Here is a 24,424-nt window from a genome sequence, read left to right on the forward strand (position 1 = left end):
GTGTATTATCAGAAATCTAGCACATTTCTGTATGGGCTTGCACAAGGGTTTCTTCCAAGGAAAGAGAGACCTAGAACCTAGGCAGTACTGAAGACAGGAGCAGGCAGGTTTTTTGCCTCCAACAGCTGAAGTATTAACGTCTGGCTGTTACAAAGGAGATGGTGGGATATTCCATAATATTATTGAGGTGGAAGAACTAAAACTCATCACCCCTTTTTGGCAGTTTGTCATTGGGTTAAGTAAAATAGATGCCCTAAGACAAGCGGAGGAAAGGAAAACAGAATGTGGTGGTCTCACTGGGGTATGCAGGGGAGTTATGGGAAGATGGATGAAGTGGTAGATTGTTTTCATTCTACTAAAGCAAGTAAAGGGTAAAGGTTAAACTGGACACTCTCTTAAAATCGCAGGAACTAAAAGAATTTAGGAAGGGAGCAATAAGTGGACAGGGTTACAAAGAAAAGGGAGAGGAATTGAAAGGAGGTAGCTGGCCTATGAAAAAGAAAATAGACACACTGGTGGATTTCAGAAGGTACTCTTGATGTCCTCTTTCAGAGAGAAACATGTTATAGATCATATTGTTTCTTCATACCATGTTATTGTTAAATCAGGTTTGAACTGTTTGCAGTTCAGCTGGTCCTCTAAGAGAATGAGAGACAGAATATAATAGCTCCCCACCCACAGGCAAAGAGTATTTCTAGGGACAGAACCAGTAAGAAAGAAGTTCTCCGAGTTTGCCACTTTGGAGTTGGGAGCAGAGAGATTTGAAAGTATATTTTTTATTATTTTCCCTGCCAATCAACTTCGGTCTCCCCAAAGGGATGAGCTGCCCTGTAACCCCATAGACCACAAGTGCCCCCCCCCCCACTTTTGATAGAGCAATTTGACACATTGCTAGCTCAGTGTGCTGGAAGATTTCACAAACCGAATGATGGTGTCAGGTGGCTTTTTGGCAGCTGCGTGTAGCTAGTAAAGTGGGGAGATGAGCATCAGGTGAAAAGCAGCAGTTAGGATGGTATCTCCCTGCTTCCTCCTTCCTCCTCCTCACTTCCCATGACTCACACCACCTCCAAAAATGATTGCTCTGCAGGCCAAAGAATGGCTAAAAGAGGTACAATACAGACCTGCTCTGAGTCTGCAAAGTAACACGTGGTGGTGATTAATGTAGTGGTGGAAAATCTTTTTTCTCTTGAGAACCACATTCCCTCTGGTGTAACTGTTGGGACTGCATGGTGGGTGCGTGGGTGGGTGGGGCTGACGCAAGAGTAGGTGGGGCCAGAGACTAGGACAACCAGATCTGGGCTAGAAGACCCCTGGATGGCAACAACATATTCATGTTTCCTACATCTCTTTCCTAACATCTAGTGGTCATCTGCACTTTGCGAGTAAAGCCTAAAGTATAGGTGAACTACTCTCCCTAACATCCTGTTCTCTCTTCCTCCCAAGCAACAGACTACAGAGAAGGCGCTGCTAGTCATTATGAAAGATTGGAACTGACGATCTGCACAGTGGCTTCAAAATTAGGGTGCTGACGTTTGCAGGGGTGCCGGTCGCCCATCCCTGCATTCAGTGTCCCTTTAAAGAAAGAAGGAAGCAATCAAGTGATACTCGACCTTCCGGCAGGGCTTTGAGGAGACTTCAAAGGAGGCCTTGAATGCCCGCCGCTGCTGCGTGGTGAGGATGGTGCGTGGGCGTTTGGAGCGCTTGTGATCCTTGCCTTCCTCTCCTCCTTTGCCATGTGGGTGGCTCCCATCCTCATCTTCACTCTTCACTATGAAAGAAAACATGGATTATGAAGGATTCCCTGGCTGGAAATTTCCCTAGAAACATCAGGCTCCCAGTATGGTTAGTCATCCTTCCATTCACCAAACCACCTGCCTTTCCTGAATGGATGTGCCAAACTACACTTCTCGAGGCAGATCCTGCTAGATAGTATATAATAGGTAGGCATTCATCTTGGTTTTTTAAAATCAGGCCTGGTCCTGCCACAAAACTGATAGTCTTGAATGCAAAAATTGAGAGGATGATTTTCCCCAACTGAAGTTTAAAAAATGTAAAAAGTTGTGAGGGACAAGAACTTCATCAATCGCACATCTATGCAGCCCAGCATCAGGAGCTGGCGTGGTTTGGTATGTGCCAAGGGCCATACACCCCGAAGAAGGCTAAGGGTCAATTCTGGGATCTTCTGTTGCTGCTGCTTTTCCTCCTCCTTGCTGTCCTTGCCGACATGAACACGTGAACAAGTGACAAAAGCTAACTTTTGCTTCAATACTTACATAAATTAGGCCCAAAAAGAGAGGGCAGTGGGGACAGATACAAGGAGGAGACAGACCTACTCCAGAAACAGATTCAAGGAAAACCTCTTGGCCAAGCACTCCAAAGTCCCCTCCCTCCCACCCCCACCCCCCACCCCCCATTGTTAAAGAACAAAGACAAAGCCAAGAAATAAACTAAATATTCTTCCTGTGCATTCCACTTCTCTTACAACTTCCTCCACATGAGAATGGAAGAATAGAACCTCCTCTTCTATTGGAATGAAGATTTGTATGTTTACTAATGGTGTGTGAGTCTAAAGGATTTTTAACATGCATGCTTCAGATTGTTTCATTCCAATTAGTTACTAGGATGCACAGTTTAAGATTAGACGCAGGGTTTTGCAAGCCCTCACACATGAATTTCATGTGTTCTCCCTCCCTCCCACTGGCCCCAGTCCATTATAGCAACTTTCTGTGCTCTTCTCTGATTGGAGCTTCAGACTGGGGAGAAGCAGAACTGCTCCACTGATTCTAGGCTCTTTCCCCAATCAGAAATGAGAGATTGGCTTGGGTCAGTAGTGGGTACTCTGAACAGATGTAGGGCTTAGCAGGTGCCCAACCACAACTTTGCTAGGCCCAGATTCAGATGTTCTGAAGCATGGTGGCACTTAGATGCTTTGGATCTTAACATCCCCGGAATCTGGATGATGACAGTTGTATCCATGGCAACTGGAGAAAGATGTATGGGGAAAGGAGGTACAGATCTGTCCTTCTCATGATTGTGTAGGAACAGAAACTTTGGCATATGCAGCATTTTTCACTTCTTACAGCCTTCCAGCATTTTTCACTTCTTACAACCTTCCACTCCTGCAGGATGTAGGAGCTCTGTCCAGCTGTATTTTAAACTGCCCTCCCTTATAACTGGGGAGACAGAATTCAAGGAAAGAAAGTGGAAATCTTCAATCTGTGCACATCACTGAAATAGGAATTCAGGCACAGTGAACCTTAGCATTTTGCCTCTTTGGAAGCGAAACTCATGACATCAATAGGGACTTTCTCCTGTGATGCTGTGTATTCTGGATTGTACTTAAGGTTTCTTGATTGGAAATAAGGAGCCAGGTGAAGAGGATTAGTTATTCATTGTGTGTTTGTGTTGTGTGTGTTTCAGTGGCCTCAGATGCTTGGGAACAGGCTATGAGACGTAGAATGGTGAAAAGGCACTCTCTGCACAGGCTCAAGGTCATTGTTTAAACTCTGCTGAGCGGAACCCTCTCCTCTCTCACCTGACTCAGTGGGCGCAGGGCTGATGGCACTGAGCATCTCCCTCTCCTTCTCATAGTCGCTGCGGCACAGCAGCTGCCCTTCCTTCAGGACAAACTCATCCCCACGCTGCAGCCGCCGCTCACACTCACAGCAGGAGAAGCAGTGGACATGGTAGACGTTCTCTAGCACCCGCATGATGAATTCAGAAGGAGCCACAGCTTTGAGGCAGCCGCTGCATTTGGTCTGGAACAGCCTGACAGAAAGGGGGGGGGCAGAATTGGGGCAAAGTAATTAAGATGATAAGGCATCAAGCTGATGAAGAGACTGAAGTTGTTATGTCCCGCTCCCCTCTGCCTATTTGTAGACTTCTTGTCTCCATGCCTGTGTTGATACATCAGCTGCCCTGAAATGAAAGCTTATTTTTCCAATTTACTTTCCATCTGATTTGCCAGTGGGCCCTATTACGTAGATAGGCAACCTACAGCCCATAGGAGGCACATGATCTCCCATTTGGTGGCAAAAGGTTGAAATGTCATGTCACAATCCTAGTGCAATTGCACGTTCTACTTTGACTGACAGATTGAGAGGGGGAAAGGGACCCTTCTCCCTTGCACTCCACAGTTCGGTTCAGTTCATTCCACTGTTGAGTTCAATCCCATCAGTTCATCCCATGATTCAGTTCTATTAATACAGCAAAAGTATTAGCCTCTACTATCCCAGTTGGTTTATATGATTCAGATCATACTGTAATATAAAGAGCATAAGGATTGTTGTTAGTAGGTATGTGAAATATTTGAGGCCGCATACTCCTAGGAAAGGTGACTTAATATTTTAGCCTTAAGTCAGTGAACTGGGCAAACTTATAAAGGAGAACAATTTTAAGGAACCATCCTCTCATCGGTACTGTAATTCATTTGCTTTTTAAAAATGCACACGTCCAGCTATGTGGCAGCCTCTAGTCTACTATGGCGGATCTTGAAAAACGTAGGAAGATTGGACCTGGTTCCTAGTGCTTGGATGAGAGACCACCAAGAAGCACGAGGGCTGTAGGCCACAACGGGAAGATGAAAAACAGGCTGGAAGAACGCAGCAGCAATCGACTTCCGTCCTGTCACCAAGAAAAGTGCCTGGAACATCTCCTTGCAATCACTCGGAGTCAAGAATTACTGTAAAATTACTCCAGTTGAAATGTGTTCCCTTCTTTTGCAGCCAGAAAAGAATGCCATCTAAAGATTTATGCTTGAACTAAATCATCTAAAGATTTATGTCTGAACAGTAGAAACAGCAATAACAATAAGGGTGATGCTGAAACTTGCTCTTTTAATAATCAGGGCTTACCTTTTTGTGCAACTAAAAGGTGTTTAAACCGTTGTAAGCAGTTGCAGAAACACTGCCATTTCAATCATTTGTTTCGTATCAGATGGGATATACATGTTTTTAAAAAGTAAAATTAAAGCAATATTGGACATGAAGAAGTACTGCGTGCCACTTTGGAAAAACAAAGCAGATATCCATAATGATAAAATGTGCCTCTCCGGAGTGTTTCCCGGACTGTGTCATAGTCCTTCCTCCTGACATTTTTCTCAGTTTTGGCATCAGAGGATTCCTGAGGAACCGCTTGGTTTGCCTGCTTCTCTAATTCCAAGAGGTTTGCAAACCGATTCTGTCTGTAGCATCACCGGCCAGATTGACAGGCATTCTTCCCCTATCATAATAACAAACAGCACTACCCTGGATCCGTGACCCTAAAATTTTCTTTAATGTCTTCGCCTCCTGGCATAGCAAGGCATTTGAATAGAGAAATCAATAACTCCAGCCAAGACGTTCGCAGCAGATGGTTCTGATGAAGTAATTTGGGAGCTAAACAAACGCGAGTGGGGCGGCTCACCGAGCTGACAGCTTCTCTTTAGCCACTTGACAAGAGAAAGTAATAAAATGAGGATTAATTAGCCCGTTGTTTAAACACACAGGATCCTCCCAGCCAGCGGGGAAACTCATAAACCGGGATTGAGAACAAGACGTGGGTTAATCCTCCTAGCAAACTCTCGCTGAGCGCGGGATGGAGAGGATTTATCAGGGCGGGTTCATCCCTTCCTAATACCTCTCCGCTTGGATTTGCACTTCTGCTTGAATAGGCCGGGGCTGTTCTGACGGCAAGAGAGGCGAGATGCCCGCTCGTTTTTCTTTCTTGGATTTATTGCGGCCGAGAAAGGAGGAGGCACGTAGGTGTGAGGCGGGCAGACAGGCCAATGGAAACAGCCGAGAGCAAATTAAACAGCACATTTGGAAAGACAGCATGGCCAGGGTGATCTGGGTTCAAATTCCCACGCAGCCAGAACACTCGCGAGAGGATCACAGACCATTTCTCTGCCTGAGTTATTCTGAGAACAACGTGGGGAGGGGAGAGAAAACCGCATGTCCTTCCCTGAGCACCTGGGAGGAAAAGCAAAATAGAAATATAGTACATGCAAATGGAGATGGAGCTGAAATTAACTTTTGGTGGAAAAGAGAAAGTGGGTGAATTTTTAGTCTTTGAAACTTGGATTTTGATCTCATATTTTATTTCAAAAACTGACTTCAGCATCCTACTGTTTTCACAGGGGAAATGCTGCGCTAACATTTTGAATGTTTTTTTTTTTTCTGCTCTTACTCTGTTATTATTTTGATTATTTTACTGCTTATTTTATTTTGTATGTTTTACACAGTGTTTTAATCCATGCTGTTGTAAATAGTTTTAACTGAATTTAATTACAAACCGTTTTAAGATTTTTTTAAAAAAAATAACGCAGTACAAATATTTTAATCACAAATAAGTAAAGCTGGATATAAAGTGGACTATATACTCTTAGGATTACAGTCAAATTTGTTCCTCAGATTGTCACTCCTATTGCATGTAACTTGTCAGATATTGGCAAATATCAGTTTGTAAGTTGCCAGAGGTGGCAGATAGATACTACCCTCTATTGCAGTTGCTATTGAATGTTGAGTGCTCTGCTGTTGGTGAATTCCTGGAGGTCATATGTATGGATTCAGAATAGAAAAGGTGTTTCTGATCATGGAGCCCATGTAACACTTGTCAGCAACTCCTTTAAAAAACGGCATCTATTCCTAGATTAGATGAATGTGACTTACGAATGGGCCAACAAATGTAATATGTGTGTCCACACACACTCTAAATCACCCTTTGCTCTTTGGAACTGGAGTCCTGCATAGATCTGGCAAATACAAACTACCAAAAGTTTACAAAAGTGTTTGGAGGACAACACAGAAGATTGCTTAGGGATATGTTTCAGCTCTGAAGAATGGGTAGCTGTAAAAAAGCTGTAGAAAAGAAGTACAAACATGTAAGCATTCCTTTGCAGTGAACTTTGGATGCAACAGCGAAGACAAAATTTGTCCAAAAATATATTGTCCAGACAATAATCACAGTGTTTTAGTGGCAGAGAAGTTCTTTGAAGTTGGTACCAACTTCCAGGCTCAGCTTCAGAGATTTATTTCTGTGTCTAAGCTAGTCTCCTGTTTTTCTATCCATATCTCCTGGGCATCTGCCAACTGCCTTCCCCATCAAGGTTATTGGCGAAGATGAAAACATTAAACTGATGGGTGGAACATGTGGTCCTTCAGATGTGGCTGAACTGGAACTAACAGCAGCATCAGCCAATATGAAAAGAATGCTGGGAACTGTAGTTCAGTGACATTTGGAGTGCCATGGATTCACCCATTGCTGAACAGAACGTGGCTGATAGCGGGGCCTGAGGAACGACTGGGAAAATACGTGTGGGCTGTGCACCTTAGAGATACTATTGATGAAATTCCACTTTGCCAGGTTCAGATAAAGTCATCCTGGCTCCTGATAGCTGAGAAACTCTTGCAGGAAAAACAAAACAAAACAAATCACCATCTCTTATCTTTCAACCAATACCTACAATATTCAGTGACTTAAGTATAGTATATTTTATTTTGGTAGGCAAAGCTAACGTCAGTGTACCTGTCTGTGAAGCCTATCACTTTTGGCCTCTGAGCTAATTGACATCCAGCTCTGCATCAATTGACTTGAAAGAAGAGTGAATTGCTCCAAACTGGAAACCTTTTTAAGAAATCTGAGATTATGGCACATCTTTGACACCCGCTGCACCTGGTTTAGCCTTTTCAGACTAAGACCAAAAATGTATAAGACACTGGAACTATTTGACCCACTTTCTTTGGTGGGCATAACAGAGATAGTCTTTATAAGCGCATTAGGAAGTGTCTTTTGAGGGATAAATGTGAAGAATGATTACAGTGCCTTTGTGCACATTAAATGTTCATGACTTGCACTGCAAGAAGGCATGTTAGTAAGCATACTATTCCAAGAAATTAAGACTGTATAGCAGACTGCTTCTAACAAGACATTGTTTTCCTTACTCATGGGAATTTGTTTGATCAACATTTTCTCGTTAGGCTCGCATCCATAACCAGTTATTTCTTCCAATTAGATGAGGTGAGGAAACGGTTCAGGATAGAAGGACCTCAACCTCTGACTGCAAGTAAGGAGTGAATGTCCATTTTTGGAACGTAAACACCTAGTACAGGAGGGAATCAGTTGAAACAGAACATTTTTTCTGCTATGCTGTTTTTTTTTATTATTATTATTTTCAAGGAATTGTTGGTGCAAAGTAGCATTTCATAAGATAATTCCCTATGCATTATTTGAAGAGGTATAGATCATTTTACCATCACATTATCTTCTCATCACATCCATCCATGGATTATACCTGTTTTCTGCTATTCTCAGTTTGGTGCCCTACACATGTGTTGAACTACAATTTTTAGAAGTTGCAACTAGCATTCATATTGGCTGAGGAATTCTGGGAATTGTAGTCCAACATGCATGGAGGGGAACAGGCTGGAGAACACTGCTTGAGATGATTAAGTTAAACCTAGATATGCCTTCCAAATCAGAAAGTTTAACATTAACAGTAACAAAGGTACAAGTAAAGCGTATAGAGTTCTCTGTCTACCTCTTAAGCTAGGGTTGCTTCCCATATCTGAGCATAATTAGGGCTACCAGATCTGGACTATAAAAATCCACTTACAACTTTCTTTAATTCTTTGGGACCATGTACATCATACAACCATTTGTCTGGAGTTCGGCAGCCCAAATCCGGTAGGCCTAGCATGACTGGGGTGAGGATAGGGAAATGGGATCAACTGTAGAAATGGAGCCAAGGGAAGAATATGCCAAGCATTATTCAGACATAAATATTGTTCTCATTTATTTATTTAATTCAATTTCTATAGCTGCCCATCTCCCATGTGTGACTCTGGGCAGCTCACAAGTTAAAATAACAAAAAACAAAGCCTGTGTAAATAAAAAAAATGTAAAAAGTTAAACAACAGCTAGAACAAATTTGCCAAAAACATACAACTGATAAGATTTAAATACAGTTATGAGAGTCAGCTTGGTGTTGTGGTTAAGGCACCAAGCTAGAAACAGGGAGACCCTGAGTTCTAGTCCCACCTTAGGCTCAAAACCAACTGGGTGACGTTGGGCCAGTCCCTCTCTCTCAGCCCTGGGAAGGAGGCAAGGGCAAACCCCTTTGGAAATCTTGCCAAGAAAACTGCAGGGACTTGACCAGGTAGTCACCAGAAGGCAACAGTGACAAAGACACAGAGAGAGAGGGGGAGAGAGAGAGACTAATATAATTTACTGCACCTGAACTGCAAAATCCAAATGACCACTAGATGGCTGCAGTAAGATGCAAAAAACTCTTTGGTGCCACTTTCATAGCCCATAGTTTTGCAGGCAGATTTCATCCCATTCTGTACCATACAAAAGTCTTGGACCATCTCTCCCTGCAGCTATTGACTATGGAAATGTTCCCAACGTATAGCCAGGAAAAAATTGTATGAGACATGCAAATATGCGTTGTTTTTTTTAAATGTCACCATTTTAGAAAGAGATCATTTTAGAAAGAGAACTAGCAGAGTCTAGAACAAGAACTGGGGAGAGAGAGAGGGAAGAAAGGAAAGCAAAGGATTAAACACATTGCTACTTCTCTGGCAGCTTCAAAATCAATGCATTTTCTTCTTGACTGTATGTGTTTTGGGAAGCTTTACAAAGTCAAGAACGAGAGAGAGAGAACGAGTTCAGGTAGTTTGCTTCCCTTCTCTGCCTATTTGCTGTGCGTGCAGCTTGCACGTGTACACAGAAACACACACACACACACACAGTCTCTGCTTGGCTGCATGGGCGTGCATCTGTAGAATTTGGTAAGGCACTTTGTAACACAGAAATAGCAGGCAGCAGAGAAAGCTTTAGGTCCCAAGACTTGTCTGCGTAGACATTTTTTTTAAAACCTGAGATCTCTGCTTCTTACCAGAACATAAGCCCCTACCCTTCACACCAAGGTTCATTTTCATACATGTCCACATAAAACGTATTTTAGCTCTAACTGGGCAGATTGGAGCAGGATAGAAACTGGATAGATTTAAAAGACTCCTGGCTTTGCAGAACTTCAAAGTGATCCACTTGGGCATGGCCTGCATCTCTTTCTCTCTCTCCCACACTTCAGTCCCATTGGCCTGCCAAGGAGGGAGGCTTTATTCAACGCCCAGTCAGGCAGCAATCATACCTGGGCTGCAAATAGCCAGGTGATTCCCAGATCACAGCAGACAGAAAGAGAAAGGTTCAATGCTTTGCTGCCACCTGCTTAACAGCCCACCTACTAATTGAGCCAGTGTCCCTTTTCCCCAGAGATAGGCGGCCAGAATGTCCACTCTGTGAAAATCGGACTGTTACTGTCCGTCCTCTGGATGGGGAGGGAGGTGGAAGGCTTGGACACTTCACGTCCTTGACTGCTGAATGAGGCTTACTGGCTTTGGGGGTTGGGGGGGTCATTTATGCGTATCTTACTCCTTAAGAAACCAGCCCCATCTTTGGGGAAGTTATTTGTCTCAGTTCACAATCAAAGCTTGCTCAGAAGTCAGCCTGCCCATGGCTTATTCTCCCCGTTGTGAGAATGAGGTACTGTAGTTATCTTTGTGGGCCTAAAAAACCTCAGCATTCACTAGAAATCTCCCCTGAATTTACATCTTAGGGGATTGATGGCAGCGACAGGGTGACCTGCCTCTATCCATAACTCAATAACGCTTTCCCCCTTAAGCCTCAAAAACAAATCCGCTCCTCTTTGCACTAATTGAAGAAAACAGCCAGCGAGTGTCTCATAAACACAGTGTCAGCTCGCATTACACAAAATTAAAATTCTCAGCTCCAGGAATTCCTAAAGAGGCTGCTTTTTTAATATCGTCCGAATCCGTTTAAGCCTGGGTAATATTGTTTAGGTTGCTATGGGAACTGGCGGCCGCTCAGTTAGCCACCAGTGGATTGAAAACTGGTATATTATTGGGGCCGGATTGACAGACACGATAACTTGGGGAGCCTGTGTGTTAGCTGTAAGATGGAACAGCTGTCATTTTAGGCTACCCTCAGCTAAGACTTTGTGGGCTGCTGAAACACAGCTTTTCCATCATTACTGGAAGTGGCATTACAACAAGGGATCCGCAAGAGTTTCCATTGGATTATCCAGCAAGGCCATTCCATGTTCCCCAAGTCCTCTGATTTACTCCCAGGTCACTCCCATTGAAGAATTTGTAGACATGTGATTCATAGTTTTCCTCTTATGGCTGCTGCTCCTTTTATTGCTTGCTGTTGGATTTGGGCAAGGAGTGTTAATTGTTCCAGAACAACTCCAACTCAGTTTCTTTTGCCACAGGAGAGGAAGAAGGATTTGATTTTGAAGTTTCTATAACATTTTTAGAACAGCAAAGTGAAATAGTGCTATTCCCCTCCAAGACAGACAGACAGACAGACAGACAGACAGAGAGAAAGAAAGAGAAAGAAAGAAAGAAAGAAAGAAAGAAAGAAAGAAAGAAAGAAAGAAAGAAAGAAAAAGAAAAAGGAGGCAGTATGCTGAAGTGGTTAAACCCCTGGGAAATCTAGTCACATCAGTTAAATCACATAGTGCACTTTGGGCCAATCATCCTAACTCAGCCTCACCTACCTCAAAGGATTCTTTCTAGGATAAAATTAAACTGGGAAATGCTATGTGTTTAAGGATGTACAAGCTTGGGAATTAAAGGGAAAATGGTGCTTCAGAGTGCAAACAGATCTTCCCATATTGCATCTTGGCAGCTCCTTAAAGCAGCCCTGTCTTTTCACCACCAGCTTCCAGAGAATGAAAGCAGGATACAGCCAAGTCTCCAAGTTGAGCTCAACTTCTGATGACTTTCTGGATAAAACCATATAATTTTCTTGGCAATGCAGTTTGCTGGTCCTTCTTCAACTTCCCAGTCTAGCCTGGGATGGAATGAATAGTTACAGTAAATTAAATTACAGTAAACAATGATCCTGGGAAATTATGAGATATTATTGCTGCTGTTCCTGCTGCTGTTGTTATTATTATTATTATTAAAATGATTTATATGGTCACCCAAGTTGCAAATAGCAACTCTGGGTGGCTTACATAGGTTAAAAATATAACAACAAGAGTGCCAATAACAAAATACACAAAACGTACCACAATACAGCATAACTGAGACCGATGTATTCCAATTCTAAAATCATTCCATGCGCTATACATTTATATGGGTTTTTTTCCCTTAATGTAGATCCTTTTAAGAGAAGGGAGTTGACTGCTCTGTTTGAAATGCTTTCTACCTTCCCAGCATTTATATGGTTTCTGCCCTGTGTGTATCCTTTTATGCAAAGTAAACTCTCTACACAACCTGAAACTCTTTCCACATTCCATACATTTATATGGTTTTTCTCCTTGGTGGAGCCTTTTATGGGAGGTAATGAAAAGGCATTATGAATCTGCTTCCCATCCTCATCAGAAATGACCAAACCTATAAACAGAGCATTTCTAATTAAAAGTACAGAAGCCCTAAAAACTTAATTTGCACTTTCCTTGTCCACAGCTTGGTGCTGAAATGACAGGAAAGACCATAACAGACACCGGGCATCAATGGCACTGGTGACCTTGTTGTCTGAATCCAGTATAAGAAAATAAAGAAACGAAGTTGCTAGCATGGAAGACTTAAGTTGGGGTTCACTGGATTTTTAAAGAAGATCTTTATCTTGAGCTTAAGTTTCATGCTAACGTATATAGATTCCCACATACTGATTTGTGGAAAGATCCAACACTTTTGCCAATATTAGGTGTTTTCATTTATTTGTCACATTAGTATGACCCACTTCTCCCATACATAAACTGACCATGGTTTACTCAATGAGCTTTCTAAATTGGCAACAAACTAACCATAGGAGCTGGATTTGCACAGCAGTCTAGGCTAAAATATTATTAGCTAGTTTATAATACTTTTTATCATGAGAATAAAAAGTCACAATTTGTGATTCAGATTATAGTATGCCTAGGCTTATACAGTGTGCTGAGTAAAAATGTGGCATGTTTGGGGCTCGATATTTTGTGTGTATCCTGTATTTCATGTGATAAAGGAAGCCGGTCAATTGTGGCTTATTGAACAAACCACAAGTAAGCAAATCATGGCTTCATGCAGTGTGTGCACAGTATTTAAATAGTTTGTTATGCCTACTCCTGAACTTCTGTTTTGTTTAACATATGGTCTGTTGAAGAATTCTGAAGAACCTGAAAGTTTGTATGCCATTTTGGTGATTCTGATGAAGATGTGATCTAATGATGGATTTGGAATTCATTTATTTGGTCCAGCCATTTCCCTTTTTCTTCCTGTGTAAGGAGGTGTTGCATGGCACACTGAACCACACACACAAAAAATGGCCACATTTTAGCTTAGTATGTTGTGTGAACCCACTTGTACGTTATGGTTCTATACATCATAAAAACCCAGATATTGGGTTAATTCAATAAACCATGATTAACACTGCCTATGAATAGTCTGGGTTTTACATGGCCTTTAGTTCTTCAGTTTTTATAGTCTCTTAAACAATTCCACTTATTCTCTCTTGCAGATCTTTGTTCGTGGCCCATCTTCCTGGAATACACCTCTCTCCCAACACATCCACAAACACTTTAGATTAATAACTTCCTAGTCCTGGGTGTCTGCAGTGGGGTGGGGAGTGGTCAAAAGACAAAATATATGTGATGACCTCATCAGGCTAATGCTGCAATTTATGTACTTGCATCAAACATTAAAGTGCAAGTATGTAAGGGCAGTATTTGCCTGATGACATCAATCAAAACTTTAGATTAAAAGCACCTCAGAACATGGAATTGTCTTTTGCCAATGTTGCTCTGTCAACCTGGCATCCTGTAGATGTGTTGGATGACAGCTCCCATAACTCCCAGGCTGTTTGCTTTGCTTACTAGGACCTATGGAAAATATTGTACAAGTATAGTTACAGGATGCCAAGAAGGCTGTGTCTTAAGCACTGATGATGCTTTCCAGCCCATCAAATACTCCATTAATCTTGCAACAAACTTTCACAGCCACAGAGGGAAAATTGAAAATCCAGTTTGCAAATCTGCAGAGAAATAATTTGTTTATCAAGTTACACTAAACACCAGTTAAATGTAAGAGAAGTTGAGGTAAACCCAGGCTTCAGCTTTAAGCTTGGCAACTTTTGCAGCTAGGGGCCTTATGATTTTTTCTGTGTTGATGGAAATGAACATCCCCGCCCCCCGCCCCCGGCAGCTATTCACTTAATTGCTTTGTACTACAGAAAGCTGAAGAACATTCCAATTATTTAATAGTTTAAAATCTATTAGATGGGCTTAGGAACTTCTATAATCATGTGGTGTTGGAAAGAGACACAGAAAAGAAGACAAGAAGAAATTGAGCTATGCTCAAATGTTAGATTGTTATGGCATATGAGGATGATATGGGAATTTTATGTATCAACACAGTGTATACTGGAGCTCTGTCTCTGATGAATGACTGCATGAAAAAACAAAAAGGGAATGTATTCCATCAATGTTTCAGTGTTCCTTAAAATATTCTGGAATGGATGCAAAGAAGGAAATAAATAAGTTATAAATTTATGGAAGGAAGCCCTTGCGAACACCAGGTTCAAAAATCTGAATCAGTTAACTGGCTTTAATATGGTGTTGATAAAGGATATGGATGGGAAGGAAGGAAGGAAGGAAGGAAGGAAGGAAGGAAGGAAGGAAGGAAGGAAGGGAGGGAGGGAGGGAGGGAGGGAGGGAGGGAGGGAAGAAAGAAAGAAAGAAAGAAAGAAAGAAAGAAAGAAAGAAAGAAAGAAAGAAAGAAAGAAAGAAAGAAAGAAAGAAAGAAAGAAAGAAAGAAAGAAAAAGAAAGAAAAGGAAAAGGTTACATAGATAAATGAGTGCAATGAAGCACATTCACTTAATAATGGAAAAAGGAGGTCATTGCAAGGAACAATGGTAGCATCAGAAACAAATACTGTGGGAAAAGGACACAGGTGGGGCAGAGTGCATTTTGGGGAGCAGAGGGAGAATTCTGAAACAGAATTAACAGTGTATTTCTCACTGGGGGCCACATGGGGGCTCACACCAGTGGAAGTGGCTTGTGGGATAATTGATTTTACTCCCCCATCATCTTGAATGTTTGTTAGTTTTTATGTATAAGGCTTGTTTTTGTAGTTTGACTTTTAATTAATTAATTTTTTTAACTGTTTGTGGCTCTTACTTTCATTGTGAGCTTCCCAGAGTCACCCACTGGGGGAGATGGGCGGCATACAAATTTAATTAATTAATAAATTAATGCTTTCATCCTAAATATATTGAAGTGAGCCTGGCTGATTTTGATCACATTCAAGAAAGCTAATCTCACCATAAAGCAAAGTGAGGCAGCTACTGGAGAAGAAGTTGGAGAACAGAGCTGGCCAGGCCATTCAGGCTGCCCAAACCCTTCAAACTACTATGCCAGCTGAAGAGATAGGAGAAGAAGCCATTTTCTTATCCCTGTTGGAATACAATTCATCTGCCAATCACACTGGCCTCTCTATGTGGAATGAGGGAGGGGAAGAATCCTGGCCTCTGGTTGTGGATGCTCCAGACTGCAACATTATTTTAATGTCCAGCTTATGATTCAATTACTGCTCCACGTGGGGGATGCCTTTCCTTTAAATAACTGCAGGAGTCCAACACTAGAGAAGAGGGGAGGCAGTGACTTGTTCCAAGGATGCTTGTCCCTCTTCTCCTCCATTGGTTACGGCCGGGTCTACCAAGAAGAACAGTGTGACACCTTGATCTGGTTAAAAGCTGGGCTATTAGTTTAACAGCACAAGCTTTTTTGTGTATTAGAAAAGCAGATTGTGACATAGCATTTGATAACTACTTTCCCCTTCCATAAAAATCGTAGCCCAAGCTTTCTCTTGGCTCTTGGGCTCACCCCCCCCCCCGCACCTTTTGAATTCATCAGTGCTGGCATTCACAAACTCTTACAGAAGCTGGCCCAATCAGGAGAACCGACCCCTTCCTCCATACCCAAATAGGAAAAGCTTTCTCCTCGAGTGGCTGGGAGGAGCGAGGAATTCTTGTGAAGTCCTTTGCCCTGTTACAACAGCATGGGGAGCCCTCGTCTGAGCCTGGGAAGAATAATTTAGAGAATATAAAATTGGGCCGTAGGATTAAAAGGTGTTAATGAAGCTGGACCTGAGGCCACCTCAAAGGCTATTGGGTCTCTGCTTCATGAAGCCGCCTTGTTTAGTTAGGGTTTAGTCAAAATGAAGCAGTCCTGGCTTAAGAGAGGGTTTGTTTACTCAGCGCTGAGCTCCAAAAGCCATCCTCAGCTGCCTGAAATATTGAAGTGGAAGGTTTAAAGCCGCTTTCCAGATTGCTGGCCAGGCCAGGAGCAAGGAATGAAGGGACCCTGGAAGTATAACAATAAAGCTTTTTCATTTCCAAGAGTCTTCCTAACAATGGCAGTGGGAGAAGTACGATTTCAAATGGAAAATCTCCACCCCCAGCCCTCGAACTTGTCTTGTTAATGTCACAGTGAAGTAACACAGATGAAGTCCTATCACAACCTTTCCCACCCAGTTTCCATCCAGATCTATGAGGGTGTTCAATCCCAAGATTCCAGTTATGGCCAACAGCTGGGCTGGCTGGATATTCTAAATATTATCGGCCTGACACATCTGCAGGACATCTGGTTAGAGAAAGCTGTTTTAGCTAGTAGTGGATTTAACTAACTTTTGTTTTTGTACAGGACATCCTAGCCCTCACTGGATCATACAGTGTTTTTGATGGATTGCAGTGTAATCAAACTAACATTCTGGGGTAGAATGAGCATTTTGTTGGTTATTTCACTTAGCAACTCATGATTACCCTAGTGTTTTTCTTCTTGAAACTCGATTATAGAACCAATTCTCCTTGCTCAGTCTTTTTTCTGTCTCTTTGGCAGAAGATAGGCATCAGAAGGCAAAAGTAATAAGGATCTGCTCTTAAATAATAAGAGTTTGTTAAAGAAAGCAGGTTAGATTTTAAAACTACAGGACCTGGGATAGCTCCTATGAAGATTAAGAATTGATCCAACTATAGCAGTTGGTATGTACTTTGATATGTGTTTAAAACACCAGGAGATGGGTGTTCTGCCTTTCAAGTTTCTTACCCCTAAACCTTTATTTACAAACCTTGGCATTCCCCCACATCTGTTGATTTCTTCTCATTGTGGTGGGTGGTATGTTTTGGGCTACATAAGGACTGGGACTTGGAAAACTGAGATTGTATATAGCAGCAGAACTCTTAAAGAAGAATGATTGACTCCCTTGTATTCCAGTTAGACAAAATATCATTAACATTTCTTTTTGATTTCACAACAGTTTTATCCAATGTCTGGGGTGGTCTGACTCTACCTTGGATATTATGTCAATGTCTGAGAACTACATTTTAAGAAGGATTCAGTTCAGTTAGAATAGGTTCAGGAACAGCAGCGAGCCAGAAAATAAGTCCTATGAAGAGAGATTGAAGGAATGTTTAGCCTTGAGAAAATTGGGAGAATGTCATACAGAAAAAAAGATCAAGACTGTTCTCCCTCATTTCCTAAAACATGATATAAAATAATGAATTAAAGTTGAAGGAAGCCAGCTTCTGATTTAATGTTAGGAAAAAACAGTAGGAGCCGTTTGATAGTGGAACCCATTATCCAGAAAGATGGTAGGTTCTCCTTCATTAGATGAGTTCCAACAGAGACTAGACAGCCATCTAGCAGGAATGTTCTGATTTCTGCTTTAAGCAGGGGGTTGGATTTGATTGTCTAAAGGACCACTTTTAATTCCATGATTCTATATAAGCTGTCTAGAGGATTATGGGAGATGAAGTCCAACAGCTGTGGGAAATTGGGAAAAACTATTTGGGAGTACTCTCAGTAATTGAAATATCTGAATTTCATTTCCCATTGGTTTTGCTGTACATCATCTTGAATCCTCATGAGCTGAAGAGTGACTTAAGGTATTCAAAATATATTGAATAAATAAAAATGAAAGTAAAGCCTCCCTCATCTTGGACTCAACTCCTGGCCAACAGAACAGAAATGGTTTGCCATTGTGTTTCTACTGATTTTTTTTTTTAACTCCCCATTCTAGCCTATAGTCATGGGGTTTCCTGATGATCTCATATCCAAGTACTAAACAAGTCTAACCCTGCTTAGCTTTTTTTTTCAAAATCAGCCAAGGTGGATAAGTTGTTGCCACCTAAGGTGGGCAAAGAGAAATATAGCATTATTATTAAAGTTGTAAATTGCTGTTCTGCCAAAAAGCTTAGAGGAATATCCATAAGATTAGCAGGCAAATCTCCCATCTAGATTATGCCTAGTTCCATTCCCCTGCCCCCCAAATGATACCTCCTTGCGATAGTCTTTGTGAGCCATGAGAATTGCCTAAATCCCAACTTTATTTTTGTGACAGATTATTTTCACTATCATTGAGTAGCCAGGTCTCAAACCCTGCTGAAAGGGAGACCCATCCTTCACTGTGGTTCCTGATTGCTGGATCCTGATTATCAGTTGTGATTCAGATATATATCATCATTCATCTGAAATGAATCCAACTTGCTATAGCTGGCTGAATACAAATCCATTAAGGTAGCCAACATGTAACTCCAAAAAGAGGACTAAGGAAGGGAAATAGATGGGTATACATTTATTAAGACAAATTTAGAAAGAATTACTAGATTGAACTAGAAATACAACACTGAGAATGGCAGGGGACCAGGTGACTTGTGTGCATGCTCAATCTACTATTTATGTGCTCACTAGATATAAGTTTGACATTCCCTTCTTGTGGTTGTCTCTCAAACAGCTTGAACTGAACAATCCTTTAATGAGAGGATGTGTTCAGAAATGGGTTTGAATTCTGACTTTCTTTCTACTATAGGAATCTTTTCTGAAGTTTCAAGATTCTCCCAGCCTTCTCTTCTTATGATTTTTAATCTTTAAACTAAATTTTAATAGAGGATTGTCCTCTGTAAGACAGGACACATGGTTACCTTAATCTTGCTCATTGTTAGGATTCCCTCTAGTTAAGATCACACAACTTTCACTGAGGTATGTTGTAAGCACATTTTTTTAAAGCAATGTACCACTTTAACTTAGTGAATCTGTCCTAATTTTCAGGACAGAAGCCCCAAGCAGCTTTGAAACTAAAGGACCAAAGGAAATCCAGTTAAAATTAAGCTTGTGCAACAAAACAGATATACAGATTAGTAAGACCCACAGGGACTCCCGAAATTTAATAGGCCACTTGTGATAAATCTAAACCCCTGGGTAACACATTTCTGGGCTAAGACCTACTAGCTCCTTATCTTTCTTCCAACCCCCTGGTCCATGCTGCAGTTGTCTTCTCTAGCCATTTATTCCCAACCTGGTGCTGTTGGTTATGATAAATAGGCATTTTTTGAGTTGCAGTCTAATACATCTGGACAGCCATAGATTGAGACAGGCTGCTTAAGACTATGCTGTGTGACTTCAGCCCCACTGACAGAGGCAGAAATTACCAGAGAAGAGGCTCTTGGAAAAAATAAGAGGTGAGCTTGAGAACAACCAACGTAAATCTTGCTGGATCAGTCCAGGTTAGATACCCATGAGAAATCCACAAGCAAGACATGGAGACAATAGCTCACTCGAATTGTTGACATCTGCACTCTATATCCAGATACAGCCCTTATGGCTAGTAGCTATTGCTAGTATGTTCTTTATGAGCCTATCTATCCTATTTTCTATTTCTTTATCCACTAAGTGAGTAATTATTCCTGTATCGCATAGAAAAAAAATCCCATGATTTAATCTGTGCACAGTGAGAAGTCTTGATCTTCCATTCTGTAATTTCACTCAACAATTATATTTTCCCATTATGAGAGATGAAGAAAAACATTTTCCTAACTACTTTCTCTACACCTTAACGGCTGTATTTTCCTTACTTTCTAAGGAATCAGTTATCTGTCTTTTACTGGATCTGATTTTTGCAGCAGCTGATTTTTGCTAGGACTCCTTCAGGAAATTATGCAGATTTTTTTCTCCTATCCCAAACACTTATTTCTCTGTCAGCCTGTTCTAATGAACATGAACTAATCTTACAGTGATCTCACTTAGACCACAGTAAGGAATCTGTGACTTTCTAGATGTTGCTAAATTACACCTCCCAGCCAACATGGCCTATGGTAAAGGAAGCTGGGAGTTATAATTCAGCAATATATAGAAGTACACAGCTTTCTCTTAGGGCGAAGACAGAATCTGTGGTCCTCTAGATGTTGTTCGCTTTCAGTCCCATTGAGTCTAAACCACAGGTCAGTGAGTGTTGCTACACTACTTTTTCTGCAAAGCATTTTTTACCTATTTTCTAAAGTTGTGTGAACATCCATCTATCCTTCCCATCTTATCTTGTTGGGTTTGTGAGTCTGACCATGATATCATCTTAGGGACTTGACTTTACAGTATGAAACCCTCTTTCATACAGATATATAAGATGTGTATGTGTGTGTGATGGTATACCAAAAGTCAGGCCCCATAGGCCAAAGACAATCTAAGAAGACCGTCACCTTAGAATTTATGAACATCAGAGAAACTGTTACTGTACACTTAGGAATGTTCAAAGGTTGGGTGTCAAATGTAAGGAAGTGTTTAGAAGAAAATGGAAACCAACTTGAACTTTTAATGTAATTTATATAATAAATTGTCTATGGGTCTTACTTTTGGTACACCCTGTGTATGCAGTAGTCCCCCCCCCCCAAATCATATATTTTAAATACTTGGGACTGCTACTCTTGGATTTTCAATTTTCTAGGGAGCATAATAAAATATCCAGTGTTCTTCTGCTGGAACCATCTGCCTTCCTTCTCCAAAGAAGCTGGGTAAATTGAGGGAAGATTCTCTGATTATTAGAAGTACTTTTCGCTTCCCACTGATTCACCACTATCCTCCAGCCGCCGCTAGGAATCTCAGATATGGGGTATGAGAAAAGCCAAGGCCTCCGAGACAGAGGATGTCTTCCTTCAGACAAATCTCGGTCCGCTGTTACTTAAACTCTAACAAAAGTGAGACAGAGCTAGCAAATGCCACCAGTGAGCATTTGAGTCCATCATCTCAGAGATAAAATGGGCACTTCAAGGGGGGAAAAACCCCATCACCACCTCCCAACTCCCTCATGCACACAAACAAACCGCCAGTCTTGTGTTCCCAAAGCTGCTAAGATTCATAAATATTAAAGCACCGTGAGCTCAATGCTGGAGAAAGATTTAATACAGTGCCGCCCCTCAAGGGGTTAAACCCCCCCACCCCCGCTGTGTGGATATTATTGCTAGTGCGGTGGCATGGAGCCATCGCCGTATAATCTGATGAACTCTTTTATTAAATTTCACAGGCCTGTCTTCTTTATTAAAATCTCCCAGAATGCATAGGGTTTCTGTCATATCAAACACAGAAAATGTGTGTGCGTGTATGTGTGGGTGGGGGGGGGAGGAGTGTGGGCATTCCTGCCCCCACACACTCACTTTCGGTGTATTGCCAGAAACGTGATCCATGTCAGAAAAAGTTGGGCCGGCTGTGGAACAGGCAACCAACAGGCAAAGTTCTGAGGAGAGAGGGCCCTCCGAATTTGAGTAATATTCTTCCAGGGTTGTAGTGTGTTTTTTAAAAAAAGGAGGTTAAACTCTTAGCATACCAGACAATTTCCTCCTCCTTACATTTCACAGCTCATCCTGCTTGGCATTCCAAAAATCTGGCCACTGAATACATTCGATCCCATGTGGCATGAACAGAGTAAATTACTTTCCAGCTAAGGACAGAGATGGTCTCACCCACTTCAGCCTTCAACAGCTTGAGTTGTGGAGAATCACGCCAGCCTTGGATATTTTCACTCTAAGTCAGGGTTATGGATTTTGGGGCTCTTGAGAGGTTTCTGGTGGTTCCAGCCAGCATGGCAAATGGTGAGGGAAGATCTGGTGAACCTCCAAGTCTGTATCTCTGCTGATGGGAAAATTCAGAAGGAGGCTCTATTGCTTTGAAATGACCCTCTTTTTAAAAATGGCCCAGTCTGGAAGCTGGAAAATGGCACTTCCTTACCCCGATCAACTGCTCAAAACATTTGTTGGTTACTTCTTAGGAAAGCTAACTCTGCCAAAACATTTTAAAGGACCTGAGAAGCAACATGGAGCATAATGTTCATATCAAGGAATTCCCAGAGTCCATTTCGACTGTCTGTCCCTATCCCCAGTTTGGCAATACCTTGCTTTGTATGAGAACTTTTTCCAACTTGGTGCCTTGCAGATCAATTGGAGATTTCTTTTGTCTGAATATCTGGCCAGGAAGGGCTATACTGGCTGAGATTTCTGGAGCTTAGCACCAACATGGGAAAGGCTGCTTTAGAAACTACAGTATAATGGCCAACATACCATTGGAAGACCTGAAAGACCAAGTTAGAAACAGATCAACATGGAGAAAACCTATCCATATGTTCACTAAGAGTTGATATTGACTTGATCGCACATAAACAATTAATAATGGCCAAAGAGTGGGAAGAAGCAATAGAATAGGATTCTTAAACCCAGAACACACCTTCTATTCTAACCTACTCATAGCTTAATATTTTTTAAAAAGCATATATGCCTCTTTTCAACACACACTCTTCTGTCCTTTTCAAATGAATGGTTGGGGATGGGACTCCTTCCTGTGCTCACTGACTCCATTGCAGTCCCCCAGATCTTCAACTGCAAAGGTAAATTGAATTCATGCACGCATGAGTCAAAGCTAAGATCTCTCTGTGCTCCCAGGAGCCTCCAAAATGCAGAGTTCACGTGTCTCTTGTTCCCACACAGGCTCTGTTTAAGCTTTCACCTGAATTAACAGATCAGATACAGAAGAAGAACTCTGTTGAATCGGACCAAAGTTCCTGTTTCCCCCAGCATCATCAGTTGGTCAAGCAAACAATCAGGAAAGGAATTAAATAGCATGTTGCCATCTGTGTTCTATAGCAGCTGGAAGTTAAGGCCTTGCTATTTAGAGCCTTTAGGGCTGTGCAGTAATTTGGATTTGATTTCCAAAAGATGCTTTCTAGCATAACATCTGTCTAGAACACCTTAAAGCACTTGTGCCTTTTCATGCATCTGGCTGCCCCCTGAAATCGCCACGCAAATCCAGAGAAAGATACGGCTGCTTTACGGGGTTGCGGACAGGTGCAAGGTTGGCACTCTCAGGTACTCTGAAGCACCTTTTGGAGACCAAATTGCTGCACAGCCCTAGTAGCCATAATGATCAGTAGCCATGAGGAACGAGGAAATAATTTCACTTGCTGCGCCTCTGTTGAGGCTTTCCTGAATTTTGTGATGCAATTCACAACTGAACCAGTGCATGAAAAATGCTACATTACAGGAAAATGTGCACAAAACCAAATGATATATGAGAAATTGTTGGGGAAAATGCAGCTATTAGAAAATATTCATACAAATATGCATGTATCAAAATATGCATTTGATGCAGAAATGGGAGAGAACAAATTAAAACAGAAAAAATGCAAATCGGAGACACCCCCCCCCCCCCCCGATCATGACAATTTTGCTATTTCCAGCAGGTACTGATAGACTTATCCTTCATGGATTCTTTCAGTCTTCATTTAAGATGTCCAAGCTGGTGGCCATCACCGCATCTTGAGGCAACAGATTTCGCTTTGTTATACTTCTATAAAATTAAATGCACAATGAATACTAAAATAGTTGGCCCTGATGCCACTGGCAAACGTTAATGTTTTCTTTTACTCCTTTTGAAATGTGCAAACTCACTGTAATTATTTGTTTGAAATAATTATAATAATTATATCGGAGGGAGTTTCAGCGCATAGTAAGACCCACATCAAAGACACTCTCCCTTGCATGAGAGACTGGTGCATTTACTGGCCAGTCTTCATTTCTAGGAAAAATGATTGGTGATGATGGCCTTGCAGTACCTGAGGCAGCTGTGTGATTGTGATTTTGGGGGTTCTTTTTTAGTGACCACAATCGGGATTGGCAACTTGGTTGTTAAACGAAGTGATTGCTAAGCGAAACCGTGACCGTGCTTATGAACGTACTTCAGCTTTCCTTTGCCTTACAGACCTGTGAAGGTTGTAAATGCAAGGATTGGCCACAAAGTTACTTTTTCATCACTGTTGTAACTGCAAATGGTCACTAAATGAGGCAGTCACTAAACGAGGACTACCTGTACAGCCCTGATAATTCTCCTGGATCTCTCAATAGCTTTTGGTAACTCTAACCTTCTAGACTACCTGGCAGAGCTGGGCCTTGGCGATACTGATTAATTGTGACTCTGGCCCTTCATGTCAAGCTGCATCCCAAAGGTGATGCTGGAGGGCCACTCTTAGTTTTTTAGGCTGTTAAGTTATGGTACTTCCAGAGTGCATCTTGTATCTTATGCTGTTCAACATCTTAATGAAATCATTGGAGGGAAGTGATCCAGAGTTTTGA

General features: G+C 41.7%; 2 protein-coding genes across 3 annotated transcripts in view; one reads left to right on the plus strand and one right to left on the minus strand.

Annotated features, from left to right (window-relative positions):
• Positions 1–6,250, plus strand: part of CHCHD5 (coiled-coil-helix-coiled-coil-helix domain containing 5) — a 31,737-nt gene extending 25,487 nt beyond the window's left edge. Inside the window, exon 5 of one of the 2 annotated variants that reach the window (XR_015795658.1) lies at positions 1,444–6,244. The gene's annotated coding sequence lies outside the window, so the exon portion shown is untranslated. Of the gene's footprint in view, positions 1–1,443 lie in introns of both variants that reach the window. The other variant, XM_025171873.2, reaches the window with a different exon arrangement.
• LOC103048895 (LIM homeobox transcription factor 1-alpha-like) overlaps positions 1–24,424 on the minus strand; it is a 64,581-nt gene that overhangs the window by 7,155 nt on the left and 33,002 nt on the right. Inside the window, exons 2-3 of the mRNA XM_088138484.1 lie at positions 3,536–3,768; positions 1,611–1,768 (exon numbers count right to left, since the gene is read on the minus strand). Of these exons, the coding sequence (XP_087994610.1) occupies positions 1,611–1,768; positions 3,536–3,768 (391 nt within the window). The remainder of the gene's footprint in view (positions 1–1,610; positions 1,769–3,535; positions 3,769–24,424) is intronic.

The sequence above is a fragment of the Python bivittatus genome, unplaced genomic scaffold (assembly GCF_059951505.1).
Source record: "Python bivittatus isolate LINGU-HERP-01145 unplaced genomic scaffold, Pbiv_v1 ctg000220_np1212, whole genome shotgun sequence".
NCBI lineage: Eukaryota > Metazoa > Chordata > Lepidosauria > Squamata > Pythonidae > Python > Python bivittatus.